The sequence below is a fragment of the Diorhabda sublineata genome, chromosome 3 (genome assembly GCF_026230105.1).
Source record: "Diorhabda sublineata isolate icDioSubl1.1 chromosome 3, icDioSubl1.1, whole genome shotgun sequence".
Classification (NCBI taxonomy): domain Eukaryota; kingdom Metazoa; phylum Arthropoda; class Insecta; order Coleoptera; family Chrysomelidae; genus Diorhabda; species Diorhabda sublineata.
In genome coordinates, this window is record NC_079476.1 from 19,653,666 (window position 1) to 19,671,740 (window position 18,075).

The 18,075-nt window shown below is 31.2% G+C and overlaps 1 protein-coding gene across 1 annotated transcript in view; it reads left to right on the forward strand.

Moving 5' to 3' along the window:
* LOC130441137 (discoidin domain-containing receptor 2-like) overlaps nucleotides 1–18,075 on the forward strand; it is a 442,354-nt gene that overhangs the window by 403,082 nt on the left and 21,197 nt on the right. Inside the window, exons 13-14 of the mRNA XM_056774687.1 lie at nucleotides 2,451–2,563; nucleotides 4,752–4,946. Coding sequence (XP_056630665.1) covers nucleotides 2,451–2,563; nucleotides 4,752–4,946 — 308 coding nt within the window. The remainder of the gene's footprint in view (nucleotides 1–2,450; nucleotides 2,564–4,751; nucleotides 4,947–18,075) is intronic.

The window sequence follows — 18,075 nt, forward strand, 5'->3', positions numbered from 1 at the left end:
TGAGAGAAAAAATGTTTGCACTTAGAAGCTTTTCTTGGTTTGTGTAAATTCTTTCTCTTTTTCAAAATAGTTTTCTTGTTTTCAGGTAGTTTCTTCCTTAAAATAAATTAAAAGGTTTCTCAGCGTATTATAAACAATATTTATTAATTTACTTCTTAATTTGAGGGTAATTTTTAAATAGATCAATTATAGTCTTTATCTAGTAATGTTCTTGGACAAAGTGTTTTGATATTACTGAATTTTAAAAACTTTTCAAATTGTGGATGCTTTGTTAAAATCTTTAGCAGATTATGATTCTTGTGCCACTCATTTCTTGAATTTAGTAACAACATGTGCAGTTGAATCGGTAACAGAAGCATTCTTTTCTATTTTACAATATCCTTACTATATCTAAACATCGTTCAGAGATTTCGGAACAGCGAACAAACTCATTGATTTGCTCGACATGATGCATGTTAGGCATTAGAGTGGTCTGCAATAAATGATGCACAAAAATTTATTGTCGAAAGCAGAGATGAAAAACTGACTACGCAATCTGAACTATACGGGATTGAAGCGAAAATTACAACATTCAGAAACAGTAATTGCAGTCATTGTTTAGTATGTGGTTCTAGAAAATGTTAATGCTGCTAGTAAGAAGCTTCAACAATATCAAGGTGGTTTATGATCCGTTGTGCAGATCTGTAGTTTTCTGACTTTATTTCTTCAAGATATGACAAACAAGTTTCTGAATATGAAGAAAAAGTGAAAGCACTATCTGTAGTTTATTATTATTATCGTTATGATAACCACTTACATAAAACCAGAAAAATGCACTCAGATGGAATTTTTTGATGATCTATCTGAAATAGATATAAACGTGTTCAGAAATCTCTGCTAAAAAATTAGTCAGTAAGTACCATGACGATTTGGAAGAGGCAATGTAGGTATTCATTTCCATAATCAACTGAGAGATTTCTTAGCAAAAACGGCGGATGTACACTCCGCACAAAATATATGCAATGTATTGCATTCACGTAGTCTTCGAGATGTTTATTCATCCGAATTTTTTGAGTATTCTGGCTACAAAGATCTTTTGCACTCTAATAAATTAGTAAAAACATATTATATATAACGCACAATCATGGACCAAGACAGCATCTTGCATCACTGTCTATTGAAGTTCAGCTAGTCCAAGAAATTAATTGTAATGATCTGGTCTGGCTATTAAATAATGAGACTGGTTACGAAAAAGGGTTTTATATAAAAATTATTCTTCATTCGAATACTCCCCTTCAATATACCCCCTCCCCTCGCCGTACGTTTTTTCCATTGATCGAAGCAGTGCTGGAAGTCTTCTTTGGTGAGCGCCTTTAGGAGCGCTCCCATTTTTTGCTTTACCGCTTCCATGGACTCAAATAGACTTTCAAAGCAGATCTTTTTCTAACCTTTCTAACCTTTCAAGGAAATTTGAGCAGACCCGTTGACGCCTAAGCTTTTGGTCAGGAGTCACATTTTTTGGCACAGACTTTTGTCATGTGTAATTCCTCACGTAAAATTTTTCTAACCGGTTCTTTATCGATGTTTGCAGCTCCGGCAATCATCCGGATGCTCATTCGACGATCTGCAAGCACGATTTGATTGATTTTGGTCACTGTTTCCGGAGTTAAAACAGTCTGGGCGCTGGTCATCTTCAGTGCTCTTTCGGCACTCACTAAAGCGCTTACACAACTCAAAAAGACGCGCACGAGATAGAAAATTGTCCCTTTAGGCTTCTTACAACAATTTATAGCACTTATTCGGAGCTTTTTTCAAATTTAGCGAAAATTTGTGATTGATACGTTTTTCGTTACATATGGTTTTCAGCACGAGAAAAAAACACGTTCGTTTCAAACCGGTACTGCACAAATACTATAATAGTGACGCAAACATGTTTTAGGACGTGCATAGACAAGATCTAGATACCCAACGCACTACTCGTTTTTTACCCCACCCGTCTAGGGCGCCCTCTAGGCGCGCAGTCTCGTTATTTAATAGCCAAACGTCGTAATTGACTATTTACGCGGGTAAAAGCCAGGAAAATAAAATTTTCAAATTGATTAATATTAAAAAATAATTATTATTTATCTTTCTAAGGTTTATAAATTATAATCGCTCATATTCATTAGTTATAATAAAAATTGTACCTCAGTGAAATGAACTTTTTATTAAAAAGGGCAGCATGTCGAAGAGAGCCTAGGGTGGCAGCCCAAAGATATCACTGCTTATTTTTCATATCACACGAACAATTTTGGTAGGCTGAAAAGTAATAAGGAAAATTTTCTCTTTGAATGTCAGTGTCGTGAGTAATATGTATTTGAACGGAAACTTGATCTTTTTTCGGATAGTGAAAATAACTCTGAGTAAAATTGTATTAATATATTCAAACTATTTTTTTACTTCTGTTTGTACATCTGTTGAATCAATTTCAGGTGCATTTGTGCGAAGCGGAAGGATTACCCGACTTTAACGGTGCTTCGTCATTCCACAAAAAACAGTTGGTTATTGTCAAGAGTTTATGGAGAGGTTGTGGAGACGCTAAGAGGTATTATCCATTATTATTCTAGTTTTCTAACCTTTAAACGAAATATAAGTATAATTCTTACCGTACCCATTTTATTCCATTCCGTACAACACTAAAATCATTCATTATAAATATTTAGACAAGACTTCGGATACAATATTATCGTAGCTTTGAACAAAAATAAATTGTTTCCTTCTATTTCTATCCTCAATAAACCTGCTTACGAAAGCGTAATAGTACATCTATTGGAAGTACTGCAATAGTCTACTTGTTTCACCATGTTAGCGATTTGTACAGAGATGGAATTAAGAGCGAGATATTAGCCCTGGTGTTCGCTATTGAAGCAATATGAACCTTACTATATTCAGATAATTTATAGAGACAGGCAGATTTAACCCTTATTATTGAAATATTGTGAGAGGGAGAGAGATGAAACGTCAGAAGGGATTAGCACAATTATCCCACACCTGATCGCAGTTCCCATTTCAGTAACCAACCGACGCTCTGCAACAGACGTTTTGATTCCCTAATCAATACTCGAGGAGATTAGCTAACCAAACACACAAGTAATCGTCTTCATGCGTAGGATAAGTTTAAAAGGCAATTAGTAAACATATTCAATATTGGCGTAGTTACGAGGTAATTTAGTGGTCGATTCTTCGAATTTTCATTGATGGTTACAACTCCACGTACTAACGATAATTTAAATGAAAATATTACGCATGGCTGATAAATAAAAACGGTCAAGTCTACATTTGTAACATTTAGCGGATCGGAAAATAAATTCTTTACTCTCAATCACCGATATCCCGTCCTCTTTCCGCTCTCTCTTAAATGTTCAAATCGAATTTGATCAGTTTAACCAATTCCCTATTCAGCACAACACTTGCCTGTCTATTGACTTTGACTATGATTCACGTCGAAAGATTGGATTACAGAGGCACGACCTTGATTACAAAGTTTCCTATAGTCCGTGAGCTTATCTTGGAATATCTGGAATAATAAAATGACGAGATTCACAGAAAATTTGATAACGTACATATAATAGAATAATTTTGAGACACTTGCATTAATAAAAATAGGTACCATAAAATAAGTTTACTAGAAAATGAACTGGCTTGAATACACGGCATGATTAATAAACTACAAGAAATAAAAATAACTCAATTCACTAGAAATCAGTTATTATTCAAAATTATATATTTCTTTGCCACTCTGAGTCTCTACTATTTGTTCTAACGTAGCTTATCAACTGATGATCAATGAAGTTGATGCGTATGCCATCAAAATCAAAATCATTTTATCTGTTTTTAAACTTTTAACTATATAGTCCGGTCAAATTAGACCAAAAAATAAGAGTGAAGCTACATAAATTTCCATCAAGCTGAAAATCAGTAAAATTGTTTAAAATAGAATTGAAAATAAAATTTGAATGTTCCACATTATTTCCGTGTATGGGAAAAATTTTATTGAATTCAAAGGTCAAAAAAATGATTTTTTCACGATTATCAGCAAAAAGGTAATTTTTATCATGAAAATACCTTAGACAAATATTTTAGATCATAAAATTACTTACAAAAAACGTATTAATACTTTTTCCTACGAGCCACCGTTTCTGAGATATAACGATTCAAAAAGTTGTAAAAGTAATGTTTCAGATTTACTGTCTTAAAAGCTGCAGAACAACATTGTCGAACTTCAGCAACATCTTCGTCAATTGATAATTTATTTGATGAACTTATGACATTTCCAACCAGTCAACAGAATTTTTTTACAAATACTCACAACAAGTCTAGGTTCATTTCAATGTTGTAAGAAAAGTTTACTGCTGAAAATATATTGGTGAAACCATTAAATACGACAATTTTCACTTTTCGTATCATTATATCTCAGAAAAAAAAAGTATTAATAAATTTTCAATCTACAATTTTTGTCTTAGGTATTTTGATGATAAAACTTACCGTTTTGCTAATAATCGCAAAAAACTCATTTTTTTGACCATTGAATTGAATAAAATTTTTTTCCATACACTGAAATGATGTGAAACATTCAAATTTTATTTTCAATTGTATTATAAATAAGTTTACTGATTTTTAGCTTGATGGGAATTTATGTAACTTCGTGTATGTTTAAATTGACCGGATTAATATTTGGACATGTGTATATTTTATATTTTGGATTAATTCACATTATTCAATTTTCATTGCAGACACGAGTTTTTGAGAGAAACAAGCTGGTTAGCAGGCCTTCGCGATCCTAATCTGGCGAGAGTTGTTGGATTTTGTAGCCAAGATGAGCCTATGTGTGCTTTAATGGAGCATTCTGAGCCAGGAGATCTACCAAGATTTTTAACCCAAAGAGCCGTTGGCGAAGATAATAGTACTAATAAGGCACCTTCCATAAGGTAAGAATAAAATCTTAATTCTCAAATTATTGCAAACGTGTATTTGAAATCGAAATCTTGAAATCGTAAATTTATCGATTTTCTTATGAATATAGTAATTACTACTTTAGTATGACCAATGTTCAATAACTTTTAGACTTTAGACATGAGTTAAGAGATAATGTACAAAGCAAAAAAATTTGGTTATAAAGAAGAAATACGAGATTAAAATCGAGAATTTTTCTGAAGCATTATTGCGAAAACGAATTGGTGAAACTGTAAAATAATAAATTATTAATGAAACACCAATAGAAGAGAAAATTATTGAAACAGCAACTGAATTGTTGTAGGAACATAATAGGAATCAAAAAAGGAAAAATAGTCAAATAAGTGATATTAATTGGTCATATTCTAATTATACACCAACACTCACAAATACACAGTCTAATTTTGAGTTATTACTGTCGAGGTAGTGAACAGTCCTCTTAAAAATAGAATGGTCGAAGGTAGAACAGTTATAGGTAAAATAGACCAGGTAATGGATCAAATAGAAGAAATGGGAAGGAAAAATCAAAGGAAATCATTACACTGAAGAAACATAAATATACACGACTGACTACCTAAGAAGATTCAATAATGCGACATAATATAAAAAAGAAAATGTGAGATTGATTGAAGTTTAGGTTTCTTAGATGTGAAAAATATATATAAAAGTACTGCGTCGTTAAAGTAAGAGAAAAATAGGACCCACGGAACAAAGGATCACTTAATTAGAGAAAGCACTAAAAAAATTATCACAGATTTAAAGAGGCTGAGACACGAAGATTGTTTTATCGAGTAGCAGTGTCTCAAGAAGTGAGAAAACGAAACATTTTTTTAAATTTCTTAATGTTATTATGTAGACATGAAATGTTCCGATTTTATGGGCTACCCAGTTTTCGTAAATGATTTGTAATAGTTTCGTGTTTTCCATAACATTGTATTGCACGTTATCGCGGCTTGTTATAAATGATTATTCTTCCGCCGTCATTTAACCTGAATAACCTTTTAACCAAATAATACTGATGATACACTAATTTCCCATAATTTTAGATTAGGACGTTTATAATTACTGGTATTCAAGAGGCACAGAAAAGCCAACAAAGAACAGCCAAGACACGCAATAATTTCATTACAAGTTTAATGAAGTAATATGCGCTCATTTTTCTACTAACTGTGTACTCTAAGTTCTATAACCTGTAATTATTCGCGTATATATCACAATTAAGAGGTGATTAAATTAGATTAGAGTCACGATTTTAAAACTGTTGTGTGAAATGAGACGTTTCATATTACGAAAATCTCTTTGTCTTTTTGCGATGTTTAATAATGACATTGAGGCAAACTGAAGATTATATCAATATAAAGATTTGATTTTGTATATAACGTATCGTTAGTATGTGGTGATTATTGAGTCAAAAATTTTGAATGTTCTTGATTAATGGATATTTCTTTATATTGCGATCTTATTAACATACAACAAAACTTTATATAAAAAATTATTAAAATCTTTTTCTTAGTAAGTAATGTTCCGAATTATTTCAAAAATTAATACTACGAGTACCTGGCCTGACCTAGAGATGGCGGTAGTTGCTTGAAAAATACCACTGTATTATAATATACAATATATCATAGAGATATTACAGATCTCAGCCTTTGGATTTTGCTTTTCTCGGTTCGATTCCCGCAAATGCCAATTTTTTTTAATGTTTTTTTTTGCTAATATATTTATAGGAATATTGTTTTGAGAGAATTTTTTGGTATTCTTTTATATTTTATTTGTGGAATTAATTTTGCAAGGCTAATTAATTATCATTATAACTGAAAATTTATTCCTATTGTATCAATCAAAATTTTTTATTGCATTCCATTAAGTCAACATTATTTATCAATAGTGCACGTAATAATTTGAAGAATAAATTCAGTTTATCAGTACTTAAACAAAATGGAATACTCTGAAGGACCAAAACTCAATTACAATTAACTAAAACACTTTATTTAACAATTCTTTAATAATAAATTAGTACAACTACATAAAAAGACAGTACGTATACTAATATTATTTCCGGCTTTTCCATAAAATCTTTTTAATTGGGTACGATACATTCGATTATATTATATTTCAAATCGTAAGTCATGCACATCAGCTATTTTTTGCTACTCAATAAAATGTAATATACTCAAGTTTTCAAAAAACTTGTGTTTACTTAAAACTGTAAGTTCCTTCATAAAATATTTGTCAGCAATAAATAACAGACGACTAGCCATTTTTTACGCTCATTGTAAATTATTTCGCACAGTATTTTAATAATGAGATTTACAAGAGTCGATTTGTTTTAGCTATATCGAGATCCATAACAAATATCTGATCACTTTACCGTTGCCCGTTGAATCAGAGACACGCATGCGCAGTACGCAACAAAAGAAAGAGATAGAAATACATAAATGATTCTCTTTCTCTTTTCATTCGCGAAACGCTTTCACTTGTAGGCATGCCTACTCTATTGGTAATATCTCTATGCAATATATACAGCATACAGTTTGAAGACGACACCATGTTGTTTTGTATTCGATTGGCAGCCATCAATAGTGAACGTTTTCAAGGAATTTCTAAACAAGGAAAAAATTGCTCATCGAGAAAATCCATTTGGATGATCATTGACTAAAAGTGCGCGAGATAATAGGCATTAAAACAGTGTCGAGAAGATGTTTCCATAGAGTTTTTAGCAATGTTTCACAGAAAGAAAGCCGAATTTTTGCACCGTTTCATAACCATGAATGGACAATCAAAACAATGGCTCCAGAATCGGCTTCAAAGAAGATAAAGACCGTTCCATCTGTAGGTAAGGTCATGGCGTCGGTTTTTTAGGATGCGCGTGGGATAATTTTCATTAACTATCTCGAAAAACGAAAAACTATCAACAGCGAGTATTATGCGAAACATCCGTTATTGCAACTGACAAAATTAATAAATTGGAATTTGAATCGCTACCTCATGCACCCTATTCGCCAGATTTAGCCTCCTCGGATTATTTTCAGTTCCCAGATTTGAAAAAATGGCTCAGTGATCGAAAATTTTCCAATTAAGAGGTGATGTCGGCAGTTAAAGTCTATTTTAAGGAATTTGACGATTCTTATTATGAAAAGTGGATAGAACAAAAGAAGATTGAATATAATGAAATATATATCTTTCTCAAAATTTTTGTGTTTTTGCTAGGTATTTCTGGGACCATCCTCGAACAGCATTACACCTTAGTAACATATATACAGTGTAAACCATTATAAGCTTAGTCGACGGAAACTATTGAAAATTTTTAAATGAGAGTTTTCTAAGATGCTCGTTCCAGTAATAATATTTCCATTTTTTGATGAATACGTCTATATGTACAGGATATAAATTTTTTGAACGGGGACAGATAAATCTCAATTCAAAAAAATGTAATCCACTTCTTCGTGTGATTATTGGAGATTGCAGAATTATCAGTAGATTTTTTTAGAAGAAAAAACAAGAAATAAAATTATCAAGCAATAATATTTCTTAATAATTGTCTGTTCGGCATAATTCTATAAAAAATATCTTCTTTATAATTTAATAACGAAAATAACTTCAACTTGTTGATAGCTTTCTGGTAATTAACAAGGCTACCAAAGTAGTCTACGAAACCTTCCTTCCTAAATTCCCACTTGATGAAGATAATACCAGAAACAACAAAGTTTGTTTCTAAGCAAGAAAAAGGTAAACCTATCGTTGATAATTAAAGGAATGAAGTTACTCCCTTGGCATCCAATTGACGATCTATTAATTATTGTTTTTTGAGAATTCATATTGATCAGAATTCAAGGCAATGAACATTTCGTACCAAAATTGCTTTGAATGGATGATACCTTATCCACAAATATTTCGGAAAAAGCAGTTAAGTAACTGGAGTTCATTTTTTAGCTGCAATATAAGAGGAAGTTGTACTTGAGGCATATTAGAGAGCAAAAATTGATAAAAAAATAACTTTGGTTTATTTTAGATCAATCAAATAACTAACCTAACAGTTATAATTCTATACTTTTTTCTCCAAAAAAATATGACAGTAAATATCATTAAGATGCTTTTGAAAAAACATTTGATTCAAAAATAAAATATGAAAAATCTATTGAGAATTGGAGTAATTAATCATTATGATGTTTGTAGTTTTCCAATACAATTTACTCGCTTTTAATGGACTAGATTTTTATTTTGTAATAGTAATTATTCCCAAATTATAATAGAACTTTGCTGTAATTTCGAATGAGTTTCATTGTAAATGTGCGGATACGAGAGCAGGACTATGTCCGACACTACATATGTGAAATAGATTTATTTTCAATAAATAGTGTCTTCTATTCATTCTCTCATTCCATATTCAAATCAAATATTAAGGAGTTAGTTCTGTTTCTTCCATTTCATATATTTGTTAAAACTAAATTCCAAGTTTCTCTCTTGAAAATCAGAAAAATAAAATTAGCAAAGGTTTGTCCTATCACATTGATACTTGACTATTCTGTTACTATGGAGATATTTCGTACAATTTAATGGTATTGTTGCCCTTTAAATTAAATATGTATTTAGTTTTCACCACTAACTACTTTTAGCTGCTTAGTATGCATCGACTTACCGAACGACTCACTTTAATGAACTTCAATCTAAGACAGTTGTAAGTATCAGTTTTCTGTATCTAAAACACTAGCGGCGTTTGTATAAGTAAAGTAAAGCAATAAACTAGTTATTGAAAACAAGATTAGTTTTTTGTTCAAATTTTGTTAAGTGCTCAAACTCCTCTAACCGATCATCTATTTTGAAAAACCTGACAATTAAATATTTATATCGTTAGATGTAGTTTCTTTATTTACAAAACTAAAAAACACACTGACATACCTCAAAACTAAATTATCAAGGCTATATAACTAGCACTTACAACAACATACTGTAAATTTGAGAATGAAATTTTTGAGCAAATTGATGATTGTGCTATGGAGGCATCCATATCAAGTGTTTGGTGTAGTACAAATAGTAGTGGGAGATATTGAGGAAACTGTCTTAAGCCAGCTTTACATAAATATTCCAGTCTTTTTCCGTCATGTAGATGACTGTATTACTGCTATACCAAAAATTGGAATTGAAAATATAAGTAAAAGATTGAATTCTTATCATTCAAACTTCAAATCACAATAAAAAAATAAGAAAATTAATTTTCTCGATTATCATTATCTAAAATTAACAATAACATGAAAATAAAATAGTTTACAAAACTAACTTCAAGATATTTGAATTTCAATCCATGTTATCCTATGTCACCAAAGAGGGCAAGGATAGCAGCAAACAATCAAAAGATATTAAGAGAAATTAATAATCCCGAGGAAATGATGAATAATATATTCAAAAAAGGATTAACAAATACTATAATTAATTAAGGAAGAAAACACGAAAATATGGCATTTCAATCAATATATTAGAACAAGTTATAAATAATATAAGTATCGAAATATATCTCGGCCAATCTCCATTTAGCTCCATACGATGTTCAATAAGTTCGATTACTTTTTTATTATAAGAATCGTCAAACTCTCAAAATAGCCATTAACTGCTGACATCACCTCTTTATTGTTGAAAAATTTTTTACCAATTAATTTTTATTGTTTTTACACTTTTATACTTATTTTTATATTGTACTTGATCATAATTTGAGTCCAAGACGATGAATACATAAGTATTCGAGAGCTCGGAAATATATTAGAGCTAGTACACTTTGGTGTTTAATTTTCCCAAAATCCTACTAGGGAAACGCTTATAAGTATTATATATATAAAGATTAGTTGCTACCTCTTTATTTCGAATTTTAATCATTCGAAATTTATCGATATCGACAAAACGGTCGACGGACATTTTTAGTAGGGGATGTAATTCGATATTCGTCGGAGCATTAGCCAGGAAAGTAGTTGTTTTATGCTTTGAAGAACGTCAAATTTCTAGTTATTAAAATTTGAAATAATATAAGAGGTTGCAAGAAGATTATTATGTATAATGTAAAGCAGTATGAAATATGATATATTTTTTTATAAAGACCGAAGTATGTGGAAACTTCATATTTTTACCCGTTACTTTAAACAAATTTTCGGAATATTAAATGCAAGAATTCTACATTTTTATAATATCATTTTAGAAGTGGCGTTTTCTATTTTCAAACATTTGTTAAACACATTTTATATACAAACCCAAAATATATCAAGTTTAGGTAGTCAGTTCTCTCCGATGCTTAACATTCTAAGGACATACCTCCGAAACGTATTTAGTTGTTTTTTTATAAATACACCCAATCCAAAATCCCACCACAATTATATGTCAATTTGATAAAACAAAGGCATATTTTGTTTCTGGCGCTATTAATAAAACAATATGCTAAATTTGTTACTATTTTCCTACGTAAATTTTGAATAGACGGCGCTCATGATAATTCATTTCTCTCTTTCTCTCATTCTATCCGCTAACTTCTCTGCCTTTAGCTGTTCAATTAGAATAATTACGAACAAGTACATGAAAGATGAAGTCATTGTTTCGATGTTTGACGGTAATTTTACGAGAATGGGTACTTAGGTAGTTTTCACTATTTGATATTCAATTTTAAACTTGTTGGTTTTTCGAGAGTGACAATGAAGGACTTAGTTCTTCACACAACTTAATTTACTTTTAACAAGAAGAGGGTTTCGTTGTTCTACGTGTTCATTACTTATTTTATTATGCTCTATGTTGTACCATTTTCTTTGACAAAAGAATTACTATTTGTGATAATAATAACTTTCATTATCTACTTCTTAAATAATATAAAGCTTGTGTGTATTATGTATGTGTGTACGTATTATTCAAATAGATCCAAATTTCATCATAAAGGTACAATAAATATCACTTTTTCAGATCTTTTCCACGTTTACTCGTGGTGATTTCTCACACCTTTTCACCTTCTTATTGAGAGAGTCCTTCACTGCTTTCATAATTCTTTTAATAATAGCTGCATCAGCTTATTGAATATCGTCTCAACTATTCTGTAAATAGCGCTGCCGTGTTTTTTGAATATGCAAATGTAGTTCTGGAAAAAAATTCAAAGTCATGTATGTTGATTAGAGGGGCCGACGTAAAAACCAGCGAGCTATTTTTTCCAGTCTGAGAACAGAAAATGATCCGAGGAGCTTTAATCTGGCGAATAGGGTGCATGAGTTATCAATTCAAACTTTAATTCATTAATTTTGGCCATTGCAATAACGGATGTGTGAGCTGATGTATTGTCTTGATGAAACAACACTTCTGTTTTTGTTTGATTCGCTCAAATGTTGCAACGAGATCGAATAAGACTCGCCGATGTAAGTTTTTTTCTTTTTCAAGAGAAGGTTATCCCAGCGCAACCCCCAAAAAACCGACACCATGACCTTGCCTGCAGATGGAACGATCTTTGCCTTCTTTGAATCTGGTTCTAACTTTTCAGTCCATTATTTTGATCGTTATTTTGCTTCGGGTACGAAATTACAGACCCACGTTTCATCCTTGGTTATGAAACGCAAAAATTTGGCTATATTTTTGTGAAACATTGCCAAACACTCGATGGAAATATCTTCACGATGTTTTTGTTCCATTGTGATCAAATGCGGCACCTATCTTGTGCACAGCTTTCTCGTCTGCAAGCTCACTCACTTTCAGTCAACGATCATTCGGTGGTTTTTCTTCGACAAACATCGACCACTGCGATTCTGTTCTTCGCAGTGCATACGGCCTCGTTTAAACACTGCTAACCAATATTTTACTGTTGTACAGTCTCACCCAGAGTAGAATCTAGTTCGGCTTTTATATTGGTTGAAAGAAAGACAGTCTTTAAAATAAAAGTTTTGTATCACATAACAATGACCAATTTTTTCCTTGTTTACATATTCACCGAAAACGTGGGGTCTTTAAACTTGAAAAATATCCTGTATAGATTGTGTACTTTCTAATACAGTGGTATTTCTCAAGAAACTACCGCCATCTCTAGGTCAGGCCAGTTTCTCCCGGGATCATCCTCGTATATTTTCTGTTTATAAAAACATTAACATAAAATAAAAAAATATTACTCATATTAACACTTCGTTTAAAAGAAAATACTCAATAGAATGTTTATGTCGCAATAATTGTTCAATATAATAAACATTTGTTTGTATTTTATCTTCTATATTTCATAATAATTTATTCTTTCAAGCAGCTCGTTCATAATTTGGCTATCGACTAATTGCTTGATCTATTTAGTTGTGAGGTTGATATGAATTAGACCTGATAGGTGATCGGGAGGTAGTGCGACACTATTGCAGAATACAGTTATGCGAGATGAAATATAATGTTTACTCCCCGTATAAAATTCGGTGAACATCTAACAAACCGTCAGTCCACGTGGACTCATCATAACCACTGTTTACCAATGAAAACATGAAATCGTAAACATAAATGCATTTCCATTGGCCGAATCTGTCTGCGTATATTTCTTCGAAATATTCCTGTTGATTATCTACGACGGGAAAAAAGTAGGCACTAATCTGGAATGAGAACTGATTTTATTATTTATTCGCTCATATGTTTCTTTGTTTGAATATCAGCAACTCAAGTATTTTCATGGTAAAAAAGTATTGATTATGGTCATGTTAACTAGTGTTCAATTCTCGATACGATTATAAAATGTATGGAATGAGATAATGTTCATTCAAAAAGTAGTTTTGGAATTTTTCAAAAGTTTATCAACCAACATCGTCAGATTTTGAAACCGTCTTTTTTAATTAGAACACTTTTTGATAACATTGGGTTGAGTTTCCTCGTTTCTTTCACGAATACTTTATTTGTTCATTAAATGAATGATATAAAAGACCAAGTAATGATAATTTCCTAAATTATTTGAATATTTCACGACTATTAATTTAGTCTATCTGTAGAGGAAAGAGAATGTTGAAATTAAAGCTGACAAACAAACGGAAAATCTGATTAATCACACGGCACAGAATGATTTACCTTTCTACGTCTCTTAGAACTAAAACTTTTAATGATCTATTCATACGAAAAATGTGTGGCAGACTTTTCATTGAAATGGAAAGCTTTTTGAACTTAAATCCCGTATCAGAAAATTTGCAGTAATCATTATCTCTTTTTATAAGACAAATTAGATTGTCAATTAGTATTTTTAATATATTTAATATTATCTGATAATTGTTTTAGCATAGAAAGAAAGGAGGAAGGGGATTAGAGAATATAATCGACCAATAGCCGTTTTTGTTAATTTGATTTAAACATTTCGTAAGATTGCTCAAATTATCAAAGTAACCAAACATTAGTATTTCATAAGTTTTCATATGATAATGGAGATTGAGGAAGTGCTGTAAATTTTTGAAATTGCCTCTATCCAGGTTTGCTTTTTGAATATGATACTAGAATTTTTACCATTTCCATACAACAAATTTGCGTTCGCACTAGACAGTTGAAGAATTTTAGAAGAGACAAAATTAGGCCAGGAGCCAGCGGTAACAAACATTAAAAATGTCGATTTTAAGCTTTACTTACCCCCTTATTCAAAATCAACCCTATTTTTGTGCTTTTCATTTTTTAGGAGTTAAATCTATGCCTTATCGTAAAAAATTTAAAAATCTTCGATTTGACCATGTTGAAAATATGTGTGTGATTAAGAGTAAAATAAAAAAAAAAGGTTAATGGTCATACACTCAAACAACCAAGTAATACAAACGCCTATGAATTGGCTAAATGTTAATAGTGTTAAATCTAAAATGCTTTAATTGTCATGAGTGCTTAAAATTTTCCAAATAATTCGTGATTTATCATAACCTTGTAATAAACAACCTCGGGAATAGCTGCAATAAACTGAGAACTAAACTACTGACATAAGACATATACCTGACAGTGACTTAAAATAATAATACAAGGTAACTACAAATGAATTTAATAATGAATATAGGACAAACCTCACAATATACCAATGTAGAATATATGGTATTTATGTGGATTTTTCGAACTAAATAGTTGAGAGGTTTCCAAATCGTTTCCAAACTGCCTTCGACGTCTTAAAGAGACCGGACTCTTTGATCCTGTGATTATGCTGTTCATTAGAGAAGGTGCCGTTAAAAATATCTCTTAAAGCACAGAAATTAATTTTTACACCGTGATTAAAAACATTCAGAAATAAGTACACTTTAAAAAGAGAATAGGGAACTAGAAGTGTGTAAAGATGAAAAAGTTTGTAGTACATACACTATGAGCTCCACTATATTCTCATTAAATATTCTAAGCTACCTAAAGTAAACCTAAACAAATCGGTAGGGTTAATGTAATAGATAATCTCAAGAGAAATATTTTTATCCAATTAGTAAAATGAGAGGCTATATTAGGTCTTATTGTTTCCAACCATGCAAGATTATTAGGATATTGATGGGTACTTTTCCATTTTATATTCAGACAAAAAGATATTTCCTCTCGTTGAGAAACATATCACAAGAATATAATCCTTTAATGACAGTTGTATTTTCAAGAGAACAGATCAAAACCAAACCTACAAATATACAACATAGCGAGTTGGAAAGATCCGCAGATCCCTTTAAATGAATAATAAATTTCTCCATTAAGCGTTATTCTAAAATTTGAATAATAACCGTTCAGGATAGGAATTAAGCGAAAGTCTGTGTGTTGCCTTTTGCGTTTGTTGGAAACACAAATGGAGCTCATTGTAAATTATTCAAAATATAATAGAGAGCATTTCGAATTATATTTTGATGCTGTGAATGCAGAACGGATTATGAGATCACGTCTAGTAATTTCCGGCTTGATATGTTTAATATTAGAGAGAAATGGTGACGTTGAAACTTAGAGCTTGGTTAGTTTCAAACCATAGAATCAGGAAATTATTGCTGGGCTTTATCAAAAATTTATAGGTAGAAAGCCCGACGTGTTTGCTATCAACTACTTGATTACGCCCATAATGAAATCTATAGACGACATATGAATAATTCAGTATTATTTACTTTGATGGGTGTAATTGTAGGTCATCAAATATTTGTTTATTCATCAAAACCAATAACGAATTGTTGGCTACTATTTGATTAAACTTGATGTGCCAATATAGATGGATTATTCATAATTCACATTTTCTACCAATTATATCCAATACTTTCATTACTGACTTTTGTTTCTGCATTATTTGCTATTGTTAAAAATGGTAAACTGGAGTTCCACACGTTATATAACTATGAAGGTATTTTATACTAAATTAACTTTTTTTACCTCTTTTATCTAGACTTTAGATGATTTAATTTTTTCGCGTTTTTATGCAAGAATCACATATTAAATCGATCAATAGCCCCGGAACTGGGGTTAGACCACATTCTTATTCATTTTTCTCTCAAAGTACCGTCTTTAAAACGGCAGCTGACAAATTTTTATCTCATTTTTTCTCCAATAATTTGTTTGTTTAGTTTTCTTAAGTTAACAACTTCTGCACAATGCTCGATGATTATTATGATAAGAAACACAACTTGAAATTTTACATTTGAGGATGAAGAAACTTCGTTCCAAATAGATGCCACATTCCCTCATGATAGAACAAAAAAAAAGAATTGGTGATTTAGAACACTGTTGAAAGCTATTTAGGCAAAATAAAAATAATTATTCACTTCAATATATAACGATAGTTGAAACTCTGATTCACCAGTAATAATCTGGAATAAAACGGAAAGCATTTGAGTGGATATGAGCCTTTTTTCCCCAAGACAATTCACAGTGTCACAATTCGGTAGAAACGATTATCAAATTTAAAAAAATAGACTTCATATGGTTCTCATAAATAAAAAATTCTGCAATATGATCGCCCGATGACTGGCTGTTTTCAGATCAAGTATTGAAATAACCAATAAATAAGTACTCCATTTGAGGCTATGTTGTTTGTGATTTTAACACCAGAAAACGATATCTGAACGGAAAAACTCTTCTCCAGTAAGATAGTATCCCTAGTAAGCTGAAGATGTAAAATATTGATTATTCCTCGCATAACTGTCTTCTGCAATTGATATTGGAAGAACTATACTTTATTATGACACCTTAACAAAGACTTATAATCAAAAATTTCTATTTTTCATCCATTCAATAACGGGACAGCGTTATAATGCAGATTCTTCTTGAACTTATTTTGTTTAAATCTTTCTTCGGGAAAATTTGGATGAATATCCCAAGGTTTGTTTCCAACATTAAAAAATATTAGTAACAATTTTATCGTACCTCCAGATGGTGATGGGAATAAAAAGATTACACGAAATTAAAAAAATAACATAAATCTTTATAGATATAGCTAATTACTTAATATTCACATTTTCAAAAAAATCACTTACCTAATTTCATATTTCGGACAATTAAATAGAGATATGTTTGTTCCTTCTCTGGTAGAACATCCAACACGGCACATTCATGGCAGTTAAGTTAAGTTAGTATTTTTAAATATGTTAAACTCCTATAGTATATTGGGATTTATTTTCTTAACAGCGGCAACGTTGCATTTTTTATTATGGTTGACCGTAGATCATGAAAAACGAAAGCACAAAAAAGAATGTTCGAAACTCGTCTTCGAACACCATGGTTGTCGCTTTACTTTTCCTTACATTACTTTATTTTTATATTCAAACATCCAAAATTATAATATAAATTCAAAACTAGCTAAGAGAATAAAATGTATATGATTAACTGACCGAAGGTTTATTCTTGATATTTGTGAGTACCTATAAAGTCAACTATCACATTTTTTAAATATAATTATCACAAAAAGGATAAATGCACATGTGCCAGATTAAACATCCTTACCAATGTCCCAGGATACATTGGACGTATTTAGAACATGTTCGGAACTAGAAATCTGTGCTCCACTAACACAGGATTTCAAATCCTGAACATGTTTTATTAGAACCGCGAACGCACAATTACTAACTGCGCATGAATCTGGTGACAGAACATGTTCAAGATATCTACCGCGAACAAAGCTTATATGTTAGTTAAATATTCACGAGTTGTGGTTCTTTCCTATAATCA